The 24,295-nt window shown below is 40.1% G+C and overlaps 1 protein-coding gene across 1 annotated transcript in view; it reads right to left on the reverse strand.

The window, feature by feature from the left end:
- CSMD3 (CUB and Sushi multiple domains 3) overlaps window positions 1-24,295 on the reverse strand; it is a 2,043,988-nt gene that overhangs the window by 238,364 nt on the left and 1,781,329 nt on the right. Inside the window, exon 54 of the mRNA XM_030189879.1 lies at window positions 1,036-1,209. Coding sequence (XP_030045739.1) covers window positions 1,036-1,209 — 174 coding nt within the window. The remainder of the gene's footprint in view (window positions 1-1,035; window positions 1,210-24,295) is intronic.

A 24,295-nucleotide genomic window follows, 5' to 3' on the forward strand; every position in this document is an offset into this window, starting at 1 on the left:
TAGAACAGCTTTTAAACTAGAACCTGGGGGAAGGCCAACAGTTAAAATGCATGGTCGGAACAAGGTATCTTTCAAAGATATTACCAAAACAGGGAAGATAGGATATCCTGATAATGAGGTTGCAAAAGAGACCATAGTAGGTCAGGTGTCCTTAAATACATTTAAAAAAAACTACTGCATGAGCACTTACTACCACATATTTTATGGTAATGCTCACTCTCCACCCCTGACACTCTCCCTCAAAATAGAAAAATGATTTGCTGTATAGTTAATGAAAGCAGGTTACAACGTTTCCGCAGGATGCCTGAGTATGCACTGTAGTATTTCATTTTTGATGCATTAGGCGCACGTTAGTGCCGCCTATTCAGCTTAGTAAAAGGACACCTAAGCCCTTAGATGTCAAGCACAGATTGGCATTGGTTTAAAAATTTTGTATTTCAGATGTAACCACTTGGGTCCGATATTCATCCGGCGGCGGGCAGTGCTTTTATTGTCTTCCACTGGGGTTAAACCCAGATATTCAATACTGGGCTGTTTCCAACTACCAGCATTGATTATCAGTGTTTTTTTTAAACTGCTAACAAGTTAACTAGTTATGCCGATACTCAGTGCTAACTGGTTAACCTTTTAGTGTAAAGATAAGCCTGCTATTTATGCGGCCTGTTTTAGCCACTAAACATAGCTGATTTGGAGCTGAACATCTGCTCCTAACCGTCCACATATAGCTGGTTAGTGGCTAGCTATGAACCATGGATATTCAGCTGGAGATAACCAGTTATCTCCAGCTAAATATTGCTGATTAGGCGCTAAAATGCTATTTAACCAGTTAGTAACCATTCATGACTGGTTAAATAGTGCTGAATATCGGGGAAGAGGGGGTATGATGATGCTTATTATTATTACTACTATTATTTATTTATTTTCTAAACATGTATTGCATGCAACAGAGAGTATAGGATGAAAGGGTTTATGGTAAGTTAATATGATGAGCACTAACTTGAATTAAATGTGACTATTTGTAGCATGCTTACTTACGCACACAGGATGGCAGCTGTCCAGACCAGTTGTGATCTTGTTGACAAATTCGTACAGAAGAACCGATCAATCGAAAACCAGGGTTACACTGGTATACAACAGTGTCTCTGTACCCATAATTCTCTCCAATAACTTGGCCATTGACAATAAGTTCTGGAGTTCCACAGTGGCCTGCTGTGATTGGTAAAATAAGATATATGTGAGGCACAGATATCAAGAACTTTTAAATTTGATTAAATTTCCCCAAACAACATTTATCACCTGTTTTTAAGACAATAACCTCCTTGTTTACTAAGCCAAGCTAGTAGCTGCCATGACAGCCGCTAGTGCAGCTTAGTAAATAGGAGGGTAAATCTGATCCAAGGGAGAATACAAACAAAATACAAATAAGTATATATGTGAAGGGTAATTTTATGAGCAATCACATAGGTTGGAAAGCCAAGTAGGCACCTATTTTGCGGCTATTTTATAAAGGCACATACCCCAGGGAACATTTATTGGTGCAATTAAAGGGGTCTTTTACAAAGGTGCAGTAGTGTTTTTAGCGTGTGATATAGATTAGCACATGCTAAACGCTATAGATGCCCATAGGAATATATGTCTCTAAATACTCAGCTTCATAGGTAATGTATCAATATCTAAATACAAAGATCTAATACATCAGTAGCATTTTAGCTGGAAAGCTAAGTATTAATCTGGAATTTAAAGATAATAATAAATATGGAAAAGTTAAGAAACATGAGAAATTAAGTAAAAATCAACTGCTTGGCTCATACAATCATCAGCCATTATAGAGGCAGGCACGCTGATCTGACAATCCTGCTAAAATGCTACTGATGAGACATATATTAACTGTACACGACCTTCACCATCTAAGTTTTATGTGTGCCTTGTGAGTACTGTCATAGGAATATATGGGTATCTCTAGCGTTTAGAGCACACTTTTAGTGTGCGCTAAAAATGCTAGCCCACCTTTGTAAAAGGCCCACCAAATTAGCCACTTTTGTGTTCCACTGGCATTAAATACTAATACTTGGTGTCAACAAGCACTAATTGACACTGATTTGTAGCTACACATGTAAACGGCATAAGCTCCTATTCTGTAAAAGTAGCACATAATTTCCAGTGAAGGAATTTAGGGGCCCTTTTACTAAGCTGCATCGGCACCTACATGAACACAACGCGCATCAATTTTGAACTACCACCCGGCTACTATGTGGCCCGGGCAGTAATTTCATTTTTTGCGCGTGTCCACTATGCGCGCAAAAAAAAAAAATCCTGCACATAGCGCTAACTGGGCGGTAATCAGCATTGTATGTGTGTAGACGATTACTTCCTGGTTAACATGTGAGACCTTACCACTAAGTGAATGGGTGGCAGTAAGGTGTCAGACCCAAAATGGACGCACACCAATTTTTATTTTGCCGCAGATCCATTTTCGCCCCCCCCCCCCCAAAAAAGGCATTCTTTACAGGTGAGCTGAAAAATGGATCTGTGCACGTCCAAAACACGCGCTTACACTAGCGCAGGCCATTTTTCAGCACACCTTAGTAAAAGGACCCCCCCAGTGAACTAACTTCCAGGTATAGACCAGAGGCCTCAATTCCACTGTTCACAAAACTGGCTGAGGGACTAGTCAATCTTCAACTAAACTACTACCTTCTCCAACATAAACATTCCACACCTCTCTGAATCTGGTTTCAGAACCCATCACAACACAGAAACGGTACTTGAATCCATAGTAGACAAATAGTCAGAACCATTCTAACAGCCGAGCACTGTTACTACAATTTGACCTATCTTTAGCCTTTGATCTTTTGGACTACAATATCCTACTCTCGGAGCTAAGCAGCATTAGAATTGGAGATAAGGTCCTGAACTGGTTTAAAGGCTTCTTAACAATAAGATCACATAAAGTAAAACTACATTGAACACTCAAAGGATAAGGCCACACTCTAGGCCACAAACTCACTCTAAAAGAACGAGAAGATCAAAAAATAATTTTCCCCTTCACATTTCCTTCCCCAAAAGGTGTAAAACGAGCCAGAGTTTACAGACAGCTAGTGGCATACTAGGTCCCCAAAATCTTGAGAATCTACAACTAAAATCTGATGTAAATCCTCATGCCCGGGCATGGAACCCGATGCCAAATGCTATTCTATAAATGGTGCCCTACTCTGAGCACCATTTATAGAATAACATTTAGTGCTAATTTTTATCAGTGTCCAAATTTGGGTGTCATTTATAGAATTGAGTCCTTTGTCCCTAACTTTGGGTGAGAGCATTTACATCTACCAACATCTGGTGTAAATGTTTGCACCCAACTGATGGCAGTTAGGGGCACAAATGCAGGTATTCTGTAACATTGTGCCCAATTTCGGGGAATGCCTCTCATTTGTCCATGCCCCTCCTGTAGCCACAACCACTTTGGAATTGTGTGCTATTAAATTTAGGTGTGCATATTATAGAATAGGGCGTAGGGCAGATCTGTGCACAATAACTAATTACTACTAATTAAGTACTTGATAATACCAATAATTGTTATAACATAATTGGCTAATCAGTTTAAGGGTGACTGTCTGATCCATGCCCAAAATTCTGTGCCCAACTTTGGGCAACCTACACAGAATCTAGTGGTTAGTGCCCAAATTTTTGATGAATAAGTTTTAGTGCCCTTTAATGAATTGGGCCCTTAACCCCAAATTATATAAATAGTGTCTTAAGTTGTGCGTGGTAATTTGGCCACATTTCCAAATTGCAAGTGCAACGTAATTAATAAGCCAATCAGCACTGATAATTGGTACTTAACCAATTAGTGGCACTAATTGGTTTTCATTAGAATTTATGTGCATATTCTACAATACAGTGTACATAAATTCTAATGCATGCAGCCGAAAGGGGGGCATTGCCATGGGCATAGAATAGGCGGGTTTTGGGTGTTTCAAAAAACTATGCACACTATTATGGAATACATCCGATCTGCACCTAACTTAGATGCAGGTATTTAGGCCTGATTTTAGATGGTCTAAATGGGTGGGCCCCAAATTTTAGTCGCAAAAATGGCACGTGAACATATTCTATAAACTAAGCTTAACTTTAATTATAGTTTATAGAATCATGCTAAGCATGTGGTTTTTCAATGTCGATTTTTAAGGCACCATTTATAGAATTTGGCCCTTAGTGTGCAAAGTGTGAGTGCACAAGTTATAGAATAGTGTCAGTTGTACACATAGCTTAATATAATTAGCCGATAATTGGAATTAACTTCCAATTATAGTTAATTGGTGCTAATTGTCACTAATCAGTTGCATGTGTAATACTGTAGCTCTTAGGATTCTGCAAATTGAGCACGCCAAATTCATAGTGTACAACTGCAAGGGGGTGGCCCTGGGAGGGGCAATCGTGTGTCCAGGGCATGCCTGGCACTTACTCACATGATTTATAGAATACTAGCAGTTATGCATTTACATTTCTACAGTTAAGCATAAGCATTTACACCAGCCATTGAGCTAGCGTAGATCTTCATGCCTAAAGTTAGACAGGCAACTATGGATCTACACTAATATTCTATAACGATAGCTATATACATAACTTCCATTATAGAATTTGCACTTATCTTGCATCACCCCAGCACCAAATTTTAGCCAACCTTTTCAGAATTACCCCCATAGGCACTGTCATGGCTTTATACAATTACATCACAAAAGCAGCTAAAACAACACTATATACATTTACACCAGTTTAGAAGTTGATGTATATGTTTGTGGCTGAGGTATGCATTAAATGATAATTATTTTAGAACATCTGCATATATTTTATGACTCCACCACACTCTTCCCAAACTCCTCTTCTGAATATAACTTTCTTTGGGCAGCCTAGGATCAAAATAGCACCTATGACCCCTAGCAGTAGTCTCATGATACAACTACAAGAGGTCAAGCTGTCAAATACATATCTGCAAATGAACAATGTTCTGAAAGAGAATTTTAGTTATTCTTGCATCACAGTTCATCAGTGTTATTTTCAATCCTCTTGTTACTTATACACAGGAAAAGGAGTTCATATACACAGGAAAAGGAGGTATAAAATTCTGGAAATATGTCAGGAAATGAGTTGTGGGGAGGACTGAGGAAATGAGAGAGATTGGGAAAAGGTTGACCCACCACAGCTGCCACAGGGTTACAGCTTTCTCTGTATTTGTAAACATTGGCCACACTGCATTTAATGTCACTTCAAGAAGTCATGACAGCTAATGCATAGCACCAACATGTGTGCTAGCTTTCACAGCTGGCCACACCTCTGCTCCATCCCTGTGACCCACCTCTACCTAAGTTGAGCAACTGGTATAGGATTTTTACCACATTGGTTGATTTTGATGCATGGTAACCATTAGCACAGGTCCATGCTAATGGCTCCTGCATTTTAAAACTCATGTTAGCAAACATGTCTCTAATTAATGTAAGTAATGTGTTAATATAGTTACATCATATGTAGGCATAGGGTTGTAAATTTCATTCTTCAGTGGTTTAACAGACATACAGAATAGTTCATAATTCTTCTAATATATAGCAGCAGCATGTTATTGAATAATACTGCTTAACAGCACCCATATCTAATATCTCAAAACTTTCATATATGATGATTATGAGATACACTGCATTCTACTTAAATGAGACCTGAAGCATAAAAGCCACATGAAAATAAGTACTGAACGGATGCAAACTTTATGAAAAGGAGTATTTTAAATGCAATGTAGTACATTGGTGTAGCTATGAGTGGGCCTGGGTGGACACAGACCCACCCATTCTTGGCTCAGGCCCACCCAGCGGCAGCACCCCACATCATCATCTCTCCTCCTCCGCGGCATCCCAGCATCTGCCCACCCGTTGCTGAACCCATCTTGTTTCGATAATACGGGTTTCCCCACCCCTTCGTGGGGACATCCTGGGTGGACATCCTCAGGAAAACTTGGGCGCCCCCCGTTCGATTATGCCCCTCCAAGTGTACCTGAATATAACTCGCCTTGGGCTACTACTAATAAAGGTGTGAGAAAAATCCAAATAAATAATGTAAATATGGACACCTAGAATTGCTTTTTAAGTATATAATAAGCAAGAAGAAGTCAAAGGTGAAAACATAAGAATAGCCATATGGGTCAGACCGATTGTCTATCTAGCCCAGTATCCTGTTTCCAACATTGCCCAATCCACGTCACAAGTACCTGGCAAAATCCCAAAGAGTGGAAACATTCCTTGCTACCAATCCAGGGCAAGTAGTGGCTTCCCCACGTCTATCTCAATAGCAGACTGTGGACTTTTCCTTCAGGAACTTGCCCAAACCTTTTTTTAAACTCAGATAAGCTAACCACTATTACCACATCCTCCAGCAAATACAAAAATGCAAATTGAACAGTCCGGCTCACTGTGTTCAAGGCAAAGCTGCCACTGTTCCTACCAATCACATGCTCAGATGATTCAGAAAGGAGCTTGCAGATTAGCAGTGAAGAGTCACTTACGAAAGCTAAGTTTCTTCGGCAAGGCTTAGAAAAAAAGGCAGTGTCATATTCAACTTTTGACTGAGTTTATAATCAATGTGACAGCAATCACATTGAAAAACAAGTGTTTTTTTCCCAATTTTGTGTATGCAATGTTCTAACAGTGGTTTTAGACATAAGTGTTACTACAGCACCACCATTAGCTAATCATTTTGCAGCTGAATTTAAACAAGATTGCTGTATCATTCTTAACAGCAGGCAAAAATTAAAGCATACTATTGTTTCATTGATAATATTTCATGATAAGGTCCAGAGATCAGCAAACTCTAATGGGTATTCAAAGATGATTATATACGTGTGAAGCATGCATACATAGAAACAGAGAAAACAGGAAAATAAAGGCAGATAAAGAACACATGGCCTATCCAGTCTGCCCATTCATGCCATCTATGTAGAGTTCACTATCCACGCGTTGGCTCTTTTCATGTTTCACTTTTTTGATTTATTAATGTTGAATATGTGATTCAAGTATTAGGACGATGATTTTTACAAAGCAACAGACTTAATACATTTGTGTGTTTTGTGATCTCTCACCTCACAACTTTAAAGGGGAAGCTGCCATTTTCAAATTTTTTTGTGGTATGGATGCCTATGCTAGAGCTTAGTGCACACTAATGGAAATTAACATGCACCAAGGGTCACATGGTCCATAAATATAAAATAGGACACCCACATTTAGCACACACTAAAGTCCATTAGCACATGCTGAGGGTCTTTTACTAAGGCGCGATCACGTTGGCGTGCGCTAAAATTGTGGATGCGCTAAACATTAGAGATGCCAATGCATTCCTATGGGCATCTTTAACGTTTAGCGTGCACCAAAAACATAAGCGCATCTTAATAAAAAATGCCCGCTAAACTTTAGTAAAAGGGATCCTCAGTTTGTTACAGCGAGATTATGAACTTTTGAAAAATACATATGATTGAGCTCTAAACAATGACAAATCTTAATTATTGAAACTGAAGTAGAATAGTGAGTCTGATAATGTAGTCACATTCTAAAATATCCCTGTGTGCATATATTTGCTAGTATGTACAGCAAGTGGCACTGCTCAGAGTCCCACATGTATCTACCTCATTTCAGAAACCTTCACACAAATTACACCAATTAAATAGTGAGATTGCAATTTTTACTTCGTTTAATTTTGGAAACAAAAACAAACAATGAGAGTGGGGTTAAATGGGCAGTATTCACAATGGAGAAGGGTAGTTAGTGGGGTTCCTCAGGGGTCTGTGCTAGGACCGCTGCTTTTTAATATATTTATACATGATTTAGAGATGGGAGTAACTAGCAAGGTAATTAAATTTGCTGATGACACAAAGTTATTCAAAGTTGTTATATCGCGACAGGATTGTGAAAAATTACAAGAGGACCTTACAAGACTGGGAGACTGGGCGGCTAAATGGCAGATGACGTTTAATGTGAGCAAGTGCAAGGTGATGCATGTGGGAAAAAAGAACCCGAATTATAGCTACGTCATGCAAGGTTCCACGTTAGGAGTTACAGACCAAGAAAGGGATCTGGGTGTCGTCGTCGATAATACATTGAAACCTTCTGCTCAGTGTGCTGCGGCTAGGAAAGCAAATAGAATGTTGGGTATTATTAGGAAAGGTATGGAAAACAGGTGTGAGGATGTTATAATGCCGTTGTATCGCTCCATGGTGCGACCGCTCCTTGAGTATTGTGTTCAATTCTGGTCGCCGCATCTCAAGAAAGATATAGTAGAATTGGAAAAGGTGCAGAGAAGGGCGAGTAAAATGATAGCGGGGATGGGACAACTTCCCTATGAAGAAAGATTAAGGAGGTTAGGGCTATTCAGCTTGGAGAAGAGACGGCTGAGGGGAGACATGATAGAGGTATATAAAATAATGAGTGGAGTGGAACAGGTGGATGTGAAGCGTCTGTTCACGCTTTCCAAAAATACTAGGACTAGGGGGCATGCGATTAAACTACAGTGTAGTAAATTTAAAACAAATTGGAGAAAATGTTTCTTCACCCAACGTATAATTAAACTCTGGAATTCGTTGCCGGAGAAAGTGGTGAAGGCGGTTAGCTTAGCAGAGTTTAAAAAGGGGTTGGACGGTTTCCTAAAGGACAAGTCCATAAACCGCTACTAAATGGACTTGGGAAAAATCCACAATTCCAGGAATAACATGTATAGAATGTTTGTTCGTTTGGGAAGCTTGCCAGGTGCCCTTGGCCTGGATTGGCCGCTGTCGTGGATAGGATGCTGGGGTGAAGCCCTAGCCAGAATGTGCATTCTTTTTGTGAAATGGGGATTAAATGTATAGATTTTTTCATTCACCCCATCCTGCCCAAACCAAACTCTCACCATATCCACTTGAAACACATGTGTGATGTGGAACTCCACATGTAAGAAGTTGCTTTCTAAAATTATTATTTATACCTGTATGTACTTTAGGGGGTTAATTCAACAGATAATAGGGTCCATTCCTGCTTCTGTCTTATTTAAACTCTTTTTAGCTCCATTGACTAACTTTGTGCAAGATTATGACACAAAGGGATATAGGAGGGGGGCCACTGGAGAGCTCGAAAAAAGATGGAAGCCTGATCAGTTTGCTTCCTCTTTTAAATCTAATAATCCTATATTTTTGAGCAATTACTTTTTGACTCTGCTGTCCATATTTTACTCATCTTTCTGTACTCAGTGATGTCTGCAAAAAAAAAAAAAAAACCCAGAAGACAGAAGCTAGATCAATCTCTCTAGCAGCTACTAATCGGCAAAAACATGCACTGCAGTCTCCTGAGAAATCATCGCTACAAGCACAACCCGGTATCACCCTGCACTCCATTATGGGCAAAATATTATCCATTAAAGGTTTGCTCCAGGACAACTTCAATTCACTTAATGAAATAAAAGAATAAATTTCAGAGATCAAAACTTGCTGAAACTTCAGCCCACATGGAAACACTCGACAACAAGTGCAGAGCTAACTTACATAGTAACATAGTAGATGACGGCAGAAAAAGACCTGTATGGTCCATCCAGTCTGCCCAACAAGACAACTCATGTGTGCTACTTTTGTGTATACCCTACTTTGATTTGTACCTGTGCTCTTCAGGGCACAGACCGTATAAGTCTGCCCAGCACTAGCCCCGCCTCCCAACCACCGGCTCTGGCATAGACCGTATAAGTCTGCCCAGCACTATCCCCGCCTCCCACCACCGGCTCTGGCACAGACCGTATAAGTCTGCCCAGCGCTATCCCTGCCTCCCAACCTCCAGTCCCGCCTCCCACCACTGGCTCTGGCACAGACCGTATAAGTCTGCCCCGCACTATCCCCGCCTCCCACTACCGGCTCTGCTATCCAATCTCGGTTAAGCTCCTGAGGATCCTTTCCTTCTGAACAGGATTCCTTTATGTTTATCCCATGCATGTTTGAATTCCGTTACCGTTTTCCTCTCCACCACCTCACTTCACAGCCATAACTGCTTTCCATTGAAAGGCCAAAGAGACTGACGTAATATAACAGGAAATCAAAGATCTAAACAATAAATCCTGCAGGAATGATATTTGTATCCTAGGCATTTGAGAGGGTGCTGAAGGCAACAACATGATTGTTTACCTTGAGAATTTGCAGTCCTCGCTTCTCAATCTAACATTTGAAAAGGCCTTGGAAACTGAGGGGTCCTTTTACTAAGGTGCACTGAAAAATAGCCTGCAGTAGTGTAGACGCGTGTTTTAGGTGTGCACAGAATTATTTTTTAGCGCACCTACAAAAAATGCCTTTTTTTTGTCAAACTGATGTGCGACAAAATGAAAATTGCCGCACATCCATTTGGGGTCTGAGACCTTATCGCAAGCCATTGACCTAGCGGTAAGGTCTCATGTGGTAACCGGGCGGTAATGGTCTATGCACATCAATTGCCACTTGACGCGCGAAGCTGCCACATGCCAGAAAATTAAAAAAATGTTCAGACACGCATAGCAGACTCATGCCAAAATTGAAATTCCCGCAAGGGCCACACGGTAACTGGGCGGTAATTCCAATTTGGCGCACGCTGGGCGTGTGTAAAAGGTCCCCAAATGCGCACATCACGTTCCATCCTCGAGAACAGACAACCAGAAATTTCCAAGGCCCATCATCCTTCATCTGCTACGATACCAGTGTGCTCTCTCTATTTTACAGAAAGCAAACGTTCCCTCATCAACGCGACTGGACGAAAGTCATGTACTTTTCTGACTTAAATAAATCATTTGCACAGAAACGGAAAAAGTTTCTCTCTTACTTCAATCAACTCAAAAAGCTTGGAGTTCAGTTTGGGCTTTTCTTTTTGGCCCAGATGAGAGTCACGGTGCATAATACGAGATTCTTCACTGACCTGATGGCCTTACAAGCCTTCTTAAGCTTTTTTAAGAACTGAGTAGAGTTGAGGACCATTAATGCTAGCCTCAGCTTTGCTTAACCATAATAGTTTTATATCTGCTTCTTAGGTAATATTAGCTATGTATGTAGCTTTACCTAAATATCTACCTTAACAGTGCAGCCTGCTTCTATTGTTTTATGTATTCCAGTTCAGTTAGGAAGCGTTAATATACATACTTTTATATGCTTGTTCACACACTAATATTACTTTAACGGATATCAGGAGATCCATATTTATAGACCTCCAATACCCTAGCTATATTAGGAAGTTTTTTGCCTGGGCTCTTTTGCCTAGGTATACAGTTCTTTTCTCTGTACTCCAAATGTAGTGCTGTACATTTTGTTCTATTAGCTCAGTCTCTACAATTTATATTCACCTTTCTAAAGCTGTGTACTTTGCCCTTGGTTAAGAATTTTTTCTCATTTAATCCCAGCTATGCACATTGGGGGCCGATATTCAGACCCCGGGAGTTAGTCCAGCTAACTCTCGTGGTGACCACTAAACTCGGATATTCGATGTCGGGCCGTGTCCAGTGACTGGTACTGAATAACTGGTTTATTTTTGGCCGGTTAGTGGATAACTGGTTATGTTGATATTCAGCCGCTTATCTTCTAACCAGCCAAAGATATCTCACATATTCACGCGGCCAAATATAGTTGCTAAAATGGGGCTGAAAATGGGCATATAGCCGGTTATGTCGGCCGACATTGAGCTAGCTGCTACCCGGTGATATTCAGAGGGAGATAGCTAGCTATTCCTTGCTGAATATTGCTGGATAGCTGGTTATGTGGCATTTAACCAGCCAGATGCCGATCCTGCCTAGTTAAATGCTTTTGAACATTGGGGGGATTGTTTCTCTAAATGTTAAAGGGTGAAATAACCTTATTAAACATTTCTTTTTAAAACTATTCTCATATCTTAACAGCATCAATCCTGACATCATCATGCTGCAGGAGATACACCTAAATGACACTGATAAAGATAAACAATTTGTGCTGACTGCATACTCTCCTGCACAACACAAATGTAATGGTGTAGCCATTCTCAATAGGAAAATCTTTCCTGCTACTATTATATGTCAATCATCTGACACTATAGGCAGATGGTTGTTTCTGGAAATTCAGGTCACAGATATCTCATGTGCCTTACTTAACATCTATGGACCCAATTATGACTCTCCTGAATTCTTTCATGACATCTCCTCAGTACTTTTACAATTTGGCTACACTAACATTATCGTTGGAGGAGATTTCAACTAGATACAAGACCATATACATGATAGACAGTCTAAATGCCTCTTAAGGCAATCCAAATCCATGCACATAGACCAACTCAAAGAAATACTTGGTTTAACTGACCCTTGGAGAATCTGGCATCCCTCCATAAAGGTATATATTTTCTACTCCCCTTCCCAATACAATTTTTCCAGAATTATTACTTTTTAAAATTTCCTCCTCATTACTCTCCTTGGTCTCAGAAACCAAAATTTATTGATCTGTTATTTCTGATCATTTGGCCATTTCTCTCTATCTTTCTTCTACTCATAGCCCAAAACCTAGACACCCCTCTGGAGATTTCAAACATCCATCATACAAGATACATAATTTGTTGCTTATATAAAGGAAATCATAACTGACATTTGAGGCTGGCATAGAGGCTAGAAAAATGTTTTTTAATTTTTTTTAGGGTGGGAGGGGGTTGGTGACTACTGGGGGAGTAAGGGGAGGTCATCCCCGATTCCCTCCGGTGGTCATCTGGTCAGTTCGGGCACCTTTTCGAGGCTTGGTCTTGAAAAAAAGGACCAAGTAAAGTCGACCAAATGCTCATGAGGGACGCCCTTCTTTTTTCCATTATTGGCCGAGGACGCCTATCTCTTAACCACGCCCCCCGTCCCACCTTCGGTACACTGCCGACACACCCCTGTGAACTTTGGTCATCCCCGCGACGGAAAGCAGATGAGGATGCAAAGAAAATCGGCTTTCGATTATGCCGATTTGGGTGACCTCAGGAGAAGGACGCCCATCTCCCGATTTGTGTCGGAAGATGGGTGTCCTTCTCTTTCGAAAATAAGCTAGACAGTGGGTATTTTACTTAGGTTCACTAGCGTTTTTAGGTTACACTAAAAATCACACTAAATGCTGAGACACCCAGAGGTATATAATGGGTGTCTAAACATTAGCACCAGCTAAAAATATTAGTGCACCATAGTAAAATACCCCCTTAAGTTTCCATTACCTCAGATAAAAAAAAGAAGATAATTGTGAGTCCACTAGAAAAAAAAAGTACTTGTACATAATATTATGTAAACAATTTTGATTATGCCATAGAAAGGTGGTATATGAAATCACTTTCCCTTTCTTCTCCCAAAAATATTTTTTAAAATGTGTGTTATGGAACTCATTTGCACTGATAGCATACCTTTGCAAAACTGGGTTGCCAGCATATGGAGAATTCCATTGGTTAATACATTGATCTCTATGAGAGTAAACATACTCTTTACTTTATTCAATACTAGCAGTTGAGCCCGTTAAAACGGGCTGGTGGGTCGCCCGCCCCCCCTCCCCCCAAGTTTGCCGCCCCCACCGCCCCTCCACCGGGCCGTCTCTTCGCTATTCAACTTACATCTCCGCAGCATGCAGAGATCAGCTGAGCTGCCGTCGGCCTTTCTTCTCTGCCTGTGTCCCGCCCTCGTGTGACGTAACGTCAGCGAGGGCGGGACACAGGCAGGGAAGAAAGGCCAATGGCAGCTCAGCTGATCTGTCTGCTGCGGAGATGTAAGTTGAATAGCGAAGAGACGGCCGGGTGGAGGGGTGGCAGCAGCAGCGACTCCGGGGGGGTACCAGTGGTGGTGACCTCGGGGGGGGGGGAGGTTGTGATGGCGGTTCCCTCCCCCTCGCGCAGTTTCCCTCTCTGCCCCCCCCATCATCACGTATTGACGCGGGGGCGGGACAGACAGGGGAGTCTCTACTGCACATTTGCGAGTGAGTACGGTCACTCGCCATTTATATGTTTGATTGTTTTCTGGCCTTCTCTCTTGTTCTTTAGTTTTTGAGTGCAAGCGTCAGTACTAGTTTTATGCTCCATATTCAACTAAATTGAAACACAGAAATCATTTCAAGCATGAATGGGGGAGGGGGGCTATTTGATATACCACCTTTCTGTGGTTACAATCAAAACATAAGAACATTAGAATAGCCATACTGGGTCAGACCAATGTTCCATTTAGCCCAGTATCCTGCTTCTAACAGTGGTCAATCCAGATCACAAGTACCTGGCATAAACCAAATTAGTAGCAATATTCCTTGCTACCAATCCTGGGGCAAGCTGTGGCTTCCCCCATGTCCACGTCAATAAAAGTCTATGGATTTTTACTCCAGGAACTTGCCCATACTTCTTTTTTAAACACAGTTTACCATATCCTCTGGCAATACATTCCAGAGCTTAACTGAGTGAAAAGATATTTCCTCCTATTTGTTTTACAAGTATTTTCATGTAATGTCATTGAGTATTTCCTGGTCTTTGTACCCTCCTTTGCCCCAGGTACTTATCTTTTGTACCTGGGGCAATGAAGGGTTAAGTGACTTGCCCCAGTCACAAGGAGCTGCAGTGGGAATCAAACCTGGTTCCCCTGGTTCTCAGGTCACTGCTCAACCATTAGGCTACTCCTAATGATGTTTTTAGAATCATTTCAGAAATACGTATCAACAATATACACCTCAACTATTTAGTGCTAACCAACAGGAGGTCAAGAACCAATGTAGAACAAGCAGCAAAAGAAATGGTAATCCAGTCCAGATCAAGAGTCAGACCTAGAAAAAAAGCTGAAGAACTAAAATATTTGATTTCTTCCAAATAAAACAGATATTCATATAGAGGTAAAAGACACACACACACAAGTTTGTATAAACACAAGCTATAAATCTATCACCTAGCTATCAGCTCCCAAAGTTTATCTTGAGTCTCTCCTAAAAATGGGTAGAGTCCAAAACAATGTATGAACCAATAAAAAAATAGCCAGCCAAAGAAGGCAGAAGCAGAAGAATGGCCTACCCCAACAGCACTTTGTGCAAGATGGGACACACTCACACGCTTTAATTAATATTTAACCTTAGAGGGATGAACAAGTACGAATTCATGATCTACATTTTACTTTTACCTAATTTATTTTGCATGGGGGGGGGGGGGGTGAGCAGCCAGTTGTCATTGAAGTTTCTCATCTGGTAATCGTATGCTCCTAACTCTTTCAATTCAATAATTTATAAAAATGTTAAAGTGTTATATAGAACAATTCAGTAACGTATTTGAAATCTCTTTAGCAAAGTCAGCAGGAGAATATTACAACAATTAGTTCGCTAGCTTGTTTCCAAATCTAATAATCATTTTACAAATATTGTTATATAATGGAACAATTACAGGATCAATAAAACATGCTACTAAACATCTCGAATGCCACCATTAGCAATATAATAACTGTCGCTACAATGAAAGCTTATCTCAGAAACAGGGAAAATGCCTTTTAATTGACATCATTAAAGAAATAGTTGTTGATAATGAAATTCATTTATACCTCCATTTTAGGAAAATCGTATAATGCATAAATAAAGAATATTTGGAAAACATTCAACCTGCAACAAATTTTTCTCATATTGAAAGAAAATATCAGGTCTGAACAAATCCAGTTTCATCTCACTGAGAAATAATGTCTGTATCTATACCAATAATCTAACCAGACAGATACAAGTTTTAACTTTTTTTTTTCCTTCATATTTTGTTTTCTTTTTTCCCTCATAACTCAAGGTGAGTTACATTCAGGCACAGTCGTGTTTCTCTATCCTCATAGGGCTGACAGTTTAAGGGCCAGATCTACTAACATGCATTAACATGGTGTATAAGAATGTAACATGCCTTGATCAACTACTGAAAAAGGTATGAGCAAAATACAACTAAATAAATAAATAAATAAATAAATAAATAAATATGCTTTACTTTTTCTGGCTTTGTTTCCCAGTTTGCTGTTACCCTCAGTACTACATAGTAGTGTCAAGACCAAGGAGGTTTAATAGACAGGAGTGGAAGTGAGCCTATCTAGTCCACTGTAAACAAAGAAGCCAGTTTAGTTAATCTCTGCTTCCACTCCCTCATGCAGCTATCATTGCCAAACACTCAAACAAAGCAAGCAAACCTATGAGCTGCTGCATCTAAGTTGTTGTTCTTTATTGCTGATCCATCTGTAACAGTTTTTAACATGTTTCAGGGTCAAGTGGTTTTATAAGTCAAATTAAAAATAAATATTTTGTTTCATGCAGATCTCTTTGGTTTAATCATAAATGGGCTAAAAGCCCCTAATGCAGCCCATTGCTTTTCTAATATTTTGTTCTTGTGATGATTTATACAGTGGCAAAACTGAAAACTCTTATCTCTATCTGGTTGATAATAAAAGTCGCTCATAGTGAACACTATCCACCCTAAAAGGTTGTTTTGTGGCTGCCCATGAGGAATGGTGATACTGAACAAATAAGTGTATGTTTGTGTCCCTAGTCATGATCCTAAGTTTATATAATCCTTTCAAGAAAGCCAGTTAATCATTTAACTTATTAGTGGAACACAACCAAAGCGGCATGGTATGGTTGCATTTTCAATATGTTAATACTAGGGCCCAGCTAAGGAACAGGTTACTTTAAGTTAGTCTTCACTGGACCAAGCTTGCTTTCCTTGTGCCATCACTATACAGCAGGTAGGCAGTGTCTTAAAAGGTAGAGGATAAAGGAGGTTTTTTTATGGATGGGGGGGGGGGGGGGTTACATTTATAGCACACATTATCCCAAGCAAAGTCGGGTTCAATGTGGCTTACATTTGATAACACACTGAGATAGAATAATAGAATTCAGTTATATCATGGGAACAAATAGATGGACATTACTAGTACTACTACTATTTAGCATTTCTATAGTGCTACAAGGCATACGCAGCGCTGCACAAACATAGAAGCAAGACAGTTCCTGCTCAAAGAGCTTATAATCTAATAGACAAGAAATAAAGTAAGCAAATCAAATCAATTAATGTGTACAGGAAGGAGGAGAGGAGGGTAGGTGGAGGCGAGTGGTTACAAGTGGTTACGAGTCAAAAGCAATGTTAAAGAGGTGGGCTTTCAGTCTTTTCAGTCCAGGCTTTAACAAAGTTGAGATAAGCATATATACCCAACTGGGCATTTAAATGTTTGTCCTTTAATGATACCGCATGTTCAGAAATTATAGCCATATAGTCAGTTATTCCAGGATTAGTACATGTACATGCTAGAACAGGCATCCATCACATTGCAAAAGTAAACAACCACTTCCACACTGAACATTCAAAATTTTATTTGTATTTTCTTATTTTCATCTTCCAAAATTCCAGACAGATCAGCAGGACCCAAAGCACTCCAAAACAAGTAAAGTCAGAAACAACACAGTTCATACCTAATTGTTCAACCACCCTTAGGATTCACCTTTGGGTTTAAAAAGCAAACCAGGTGTATGTAACATCTGAATAAACAAATTAAAACAATCAAAGTTTAAAGCAAATGCCCATATATAATACTTGGTAGCAATGATAAAACAATGATGGAATATTCATATAGCAGGCAGCCTGAGCCAACATATTTATTTTCCAATAAACATAATTTACTTTGTATGAAATTGGTGGCTAATAGTGTACTGAACTGGACAATGTTGGTACATTTTTTTTGTTACATTTGTACCCCGTGCTTTCCCACTCATGGCAGGCTCAATGTGGCTTACATGGGGCAATGGAGGGTTAAGTGACTTGCCCAGAGTCACAAGGAGCTGCCTGTGTTTGAAGTGGGAACTGAACTCAGTTCCTCAGGACCAAAGTCCACCACCTTAACCACTAGGCCACTCATCCACTCCACATTTAGACTGACTCTGGACTTCTGCATGAAGGTAGCTTTGACCTCATTATTCAATATCTGTCTTTTAAATAATAGTAATAAAAATATTTATTTATTTATTTATTTATTGCATTTGTATTCCACATTTTCCCACCTATTTGCAGGCTCAAAGTGGCTTACATAATTTTGTTAAATACAGTTAATCCTGGATGTCAGATACAATTATTGTTGTGCAGAGATTGAATAGAGAAGAAGTATAGAGAAGAAGGAAGGAATTTATTAGGTATACTAGACGGTGGGTTTTCGGAGGTGGATTAGTAAGGTTCTGGGTTTTCATTGTAGGCTTTGTTGAAGAAATATGTCTTGAGGGATTTGCGAAAGATAGTAGTTTTGTCGATTATTTTCAGGTCTCTAGATAGTGCGTTCCATAACTTCGTGCTCATGTAGGAGAAGGTAGTATCATGCATATTCTTGTATTTTAGTCCTTTGCAGGTGGGGAAGTGCAGGTTAAGAAATTTGCAGGATGATTTTGTGGCGTTTCTGGGAGGTAGGTCCACAAGGTTTAGCATGTAGATTGGGGCATCTGCGTGAATGATTTTGTGTACCATTGTGCAGATTTTGAATGCAATACGTTCCTTAAGTGGGAGCCAGTGGAGTTTCTCCCTCAAGGGTTTTTCCAAATATGAGTCTGGCCACAGTATTCTGGGCAGTTTGGAGTTTTTTGATGTTCTGCTCTTTGCAGCCTGCGTACAGTGCATTGCAGTAATCGAGATGACTAATTACCATTGACTGTACCAGGGTACGGAATATGTATCTCGGGAAGAAAGGTTTTACTCTTTTGAGTTTCCACATGGAATAGAACATCTTTTTTGCTGTGTTTTTCACGTGAGCATCGAGAGTGAGGTTTCGATCAATGGTTACTCCTAGAATTTTCAAGTTCTGAGAGATCGGCAAAGAACAGTAAGGTGTGGTTATGGTAAGGAAGTTTTTTGTGTTGTGTTGTGAGGTGAGAACAAGTCATTGTGTTTTTTCTGCATTTAGTTTGTTGGAATGTGTTTGCCCAGGAGTGCATTATTTGGAGGCTTTGGTTAATCTCGTTAGTGATTTCATTTAGATCATGTTTGAACGGGATGGAGAGCGTGACGTCATCTGCATATATGTAGGGGTTGAGGTTTTGATTTGCTAGAAGTTTAGCCAAAGGTATCATCATCAGGTTGAATAAGGTTGGTGATAGGGGGGATCCTTAGGGAACTCCACATTCAGGTGTCCATGGAGGTGATCTGTCCATGTTCGTTGTTACTTGGTATGATCTTGTGCTCAAGAATCCTTTGAACCTTTTGAGAACTGTGCCTCCTATTCCGAAGTATTCTAGTAAATGTAATAGTATTTCATGGTCAACCATGTCAAAGGCACTGGACATGTTGAATTGTAAGAGGAGTATGTTATTGCCCCTTGCGATTTCTTGTTTAAATGAGTCCATTGCAGACACTAGCACAGTTTCGGTGCTGTGATTTGACCGAAATCCTGATTGAGATTCGTGGAGAATTGAATGTTTATTTAGGTATTCAGTAAGTTGTTTTATTACTATGCCTTCCATGAGTTTGGTTATGAGTGGAACAGATGCTACTGGTCGATAGTTGGTTAGGTCCATTGTGCTTTTTTTAGCATCTTTTGGTAGCGGAGTAAGTAGGATGTTTCCTTTGTCCGTAGGGAAGAGTCCATTTTGAAGTCTGTGATTTAATCGCATTTTTATAATATACCTCTGCAATCCACAAAACAAAAGGAGCAAGTTCCCACATACCATCTTTTTCTTTTGATCTAGGCATAGGAAAAAAAAAAAGCTTTAAAATGTTCCCAGGTTTCAACCTACAATTCATGTGTAATGTGGGGTATAAATGTCATAAATAAAGACATAGATAGAAACTCTGAATATTGAGCTCCTGATTATCATAACATGATGTCTATTTCAGTGGCTCTTTATCAGGAAAAAAAACAATTTCTGCATGAATATAACACATGCTAGGGTGTCCCTATAACTAGCCCCTCCAAATGACACACTGATTATGGTTTATAACAAATTACTACTCTACCTATGAAAAGTTATTCCATTATTATACTTCCTCTGTGTACATCCGTATGCTGCAGAAGCTGGCATGTTTGAAAATATGTGAGATTAAATAGAAATGCTACCAACAATAAAGAGCAACACAACATGGGTGCAGCAGCTCATAGGTTTGCTTGCTTTGTTTTGAGAGTATGGCGATGATGGATACACAGGGAAGGGGAAACTGAGACTGACCTAATTGGCTTCAACGTTTTGACATCACTTGGGGGCCGATTTACTAAGGTGTGCTGAAAAATGGTCTGTTCTAGTGTAGGAACATGTTCTGGATGCGCAGATCATTTGGGCCGAAAATGGACATGCAACAAAATGAAAATTGACACACGTCCATTATGGGTCTGAGACCTTACCGCTACCCATTGACTTAGCGGTAAGGTCTCACATGTTAACTGGGTGGTAGTGGTCCATGTGCATACAATGCTTTTTACCGCCCAGATAGCGCTACAAACCGGAAAATAAAAATAATTTTCCAGCACGTACATAAAATATGAAATTACTGCCCAGGCCACTTGGATGGTAATTCCAAATTAACACATGTTGGGTGCATGTAAATGCCTACACAGCTTAGTAAAAGGGCTACTTGCTCTCCTGTCTATTAAACCTCCTTGGTCACGACTGCCTAGTTTAGTCCTGCCCACCAGTACCAACCGTGAGGCTCTACTTCCTGGTTTGTTTTTATCTTCTGGGCTAGAGAGTAGCACCAAGATGGTATGATTTAGCCCCACCTACCAGTACTGTCTTGGAAACTCTGTACTCCAGTTTGCTCTTTGCTGCACAATAGGGCAATCAAGGGACAAGTATCTTTGTTACACTTAATTGGTCAATCCTAATTATTGTTATTTCCTATCATAGTTCACCTTTTCACACTTGTAAATCACATCATTATGACCTTCATTCAGTGCAATACATGTTCTGCTTTAATCCTAAAGCAAACTATGTGGAACCTTAGATCTTGCCCTATCTGTCTCCAAATATCAGCTTTGAAAGATGAGATCAACAAATTCAAAAAGAAATTAGATACAATTAAAGAAGCATCCAGGATTACTCATTTCCCAGCTAATTTACCACCACCTCTACCTCAGAGAATAAAACAACAGAGGAATAGATGGGTCACAGTAGGCCCTGGAAGATTAAGATCTGTGACACAGAAACACTTGCCCTCCCATGCTTTGCCCCTGTCAAATTCTTTTGCAGCGTTGCACCATTATGATAGTGAAAAAAGAAGTACTTTGGTGGAACCAGAGGCAATGAAAGCAGCACAACCCAAGAAGCATCCTGCAAATAATGACAGAATGGTGAAAAGCAGAAAAGTCTTACTGCTCGGAGACTCCATTATCAGAGGCATTAACTTAGGAACACAGTTCAGGGGTTCCAACCAAGTGAAATGTCTTCCAGGATCTTCAGCTACAAGATGTACAGACCAAATACTGAATGTGACCTGAGAAGAGATTGAGGCAAATGACCCGGCCAACAATAGCAATTTTGCTGCACATTGAGCGTTCCAGAAGCTTGGGGAGGGACTGAAATCTTTGGTTAGGACTGTGGCTTTTTCTGAAGTAATTTCTACATGGGGGAAGGGAGAGGAAAGAATGCGCAAAACAAAGGAATTCAATAAGTGGCTTGAGCCTTGGTGTAAAGAAGAAGAAGGTTTTAGATACATAGGAGAATGGGGCAATACGTGGAAAAATAGCAGGCTGTACTGTAATGATGGACTACATCTTTCTGTGATGGGAAAAAGGATCCTTGGGGAGAAATTCAGAAGGTATGTTTCTAGACATTTAAACTAGAGGGTGTGGGTGACAAAAGGAAACAAAGGATTTTGGAATGTCATCCCCAGAATAAACATCATGGCAGAGGGAAAGGTCATGTAAACATAGAAAACCACCTAAATTCACTAAGCACATGGAAAGCTATGTGAACAAATGCTCGTAGTCTAAGCAAAAAGGTTCAAGACTTGCAAGCCCTGATGTTTGATGAAAACTTGGATATTGTTGCTATTACAGAGACGTGGTTCAACGATTCCCACGAATGTGACCATACCAGGCTATAATCTTTTTAGGAAGGATAGAGAGGGCTAAAGAGGTGGAGGAGTGGCTTTATATGTGAGAGATAATATCAGAGCGGCTGAAATGTGGGGAACATGGGGAAAGGAAGAAGCTTTATGGATCATCCTGGAAAGTGAAGAAGGAACCTGTATCCACACGGGGGTTATCTACAGACATCCTGTGGAAACTGAGAAGTTAGACAAGGATCTGATAGAAGATATTCAAAAGATTGGTATGAAAGGGGAGGTGCTACTGTTGAGAGATTTCAATTTGTCTGACGTGGATTGGAATGTCCCGTTTGCTGAATCAGAAAGAAGTAGGGAGATTGTGGATGCATGTCAAAGTGCCTTGCTCAGACAAATGGTGACAGAACCCACAAGGGAAAGATCGATGCTGGATCTAGTGCTCACGAATGGAGGTAGTGTTTACAATATCTGGGTGGGTGCCCACCTGTGTAATAGTGATCATCACACCATATGGTTTGATATAAGGGCGAAGGCAGAGTGCAGACGCACAAAATTCAAAGTACTGGATTTCAGACGTACTGATTTTGATAAAATGGGGGAATACCTGAAAAATGAGCTGTTGGCATGGAAAGACGTAGGAGAAGTGGAAAAACAGTGGTCAAAACTAAAGGCTGCTATAAATATGGCGACTGATCTTTTTGTGAGGAAAGTAAACAAAAACAAGAGAAGCAGGAAGCCTATATGGTTCTCCAAACAAGTAGCTGACAAAATAAGAGCAAATGAGTCTTTGTTCAAGAAATACAAAAGGATGCAACGAGAGGATCATGGAAAAGATTATCGGATTAAACTCAAAGAAGCAAAGAGGGAAATACATCTAGCAAAAGCACGAATGGAAGAAATAATGGTTAAAGATGTAAAGAGACTTGACAAGACCTTTTTTAGATATATTGAAGAAAGGAGAAGAGATAGGAATGGAATTGTGAGACTGAAAAATAATGAGAATGGCTATGTGGAGAGTGATGAAGATAAAGCAAACAAGCTAAACAATTATTTCTCTTCGTTGTTCACGGAGGAAAATCCTGGAGAAGGGCCACGGTCGGCTGCCGAGGGAACAAATGGGAATGGAGTGGATACAGCGCTGTATCCATGCATCCCTGAGAAGCAAATGTAATCTCAAGGTGTTAGAAACTTAATCCACCAAGGGTCATTCAACTCATAGTTTTGTGTCAAAGCTAATAATGCAAATGTATCATCCCCTGCTACACTTTGACCCCTCCCCGCACACATACACATCCCAAATGCCCACCTCTGGCACACTAATAAGTAAGCACCACACCTACACTATAAGTAAAATAGAACAATAGACTATTCAATCGTATAATCCAAAAGTGACTGTGACTATAGATCAAGTGGTTGTGGCTGCCAAATTGTAAGATATTTAACCCCCCCCCCCCCCCCCCCAGACAGATGCCGTAAGGCACTTCACCACACATTCAGTCCTTTAAAGCATCTGGTCAAAGATAACCATTCATCCCAGAATCTTTTTGTAAGAAGAAAATATCATGTTTCCAACAGTGGCCAAACCAGGGGCTTAACCAGATGCTTAATTGAGCGGGCTTGAGCTCCAGGTGAGTGAACATGGGAACCCACCCCTTGACCAGCATCTTATTATTTACTGGACAACTGCCCCTCATTTATTCTAAAAGATGCTTCTCTGGAGTTACAAATGCCAACTTTGTTAGTCTAGAAGCAATGCTATCCTTATGAATATTTCCACTAGATCTAGGAGAGATAATTATCATTCCCCTCATAAAGAAAAGTAAAGAACCTAGTGAGCTTCTGCCCAATCATAGACTTATTGTGTCTATCCTCCTTTTTGCTAAGCTAATAGAGGGTATAGCAGTTTGCCAATTAACAGAACACCTGGATTGTCATAATTTGTTGTACTCTTCTCAATCAGGCTTTAGATCACTTTTCAGCATGGAAACTGTAATGGGCATGGATAATATTAGCCTACTGCTTAGTTATGGTAAAAAGGCACTGGTTTTACAATTTGATCTAACTTGTGCCTTTGACTTAGTGGAAAATTACATTCTTTTGCAAATTCTGGATAATATTAGGATGTCATTATACAATTGATTCCAGGGTTTTTTGAAACTGAGTTCATACAGGGTTAAAATGAAGACCTGTCTATTGAATGGGTAGAGGAATCCCTGTGGGATTCTATGGGGTTCTCCCTTATTTCCGTTCTTATTTAATGTATATATGCACTCTCTTTTCAGGCTGCAAAATTA

This window comes from Microcaecilia unicolor, chromosome 1 (genome assembly GCF_901765095.1).
Source record: "Microcaecilia unicolor chromosome 1, aMicUni1.1, whole genome shotgun sequence".
NCBI lineage: Eukaryota > Metazoa > Chordata > Amphibia > Gymnophiona > Siphonopidae > Microcaecilia > Microcaecilia unicolor.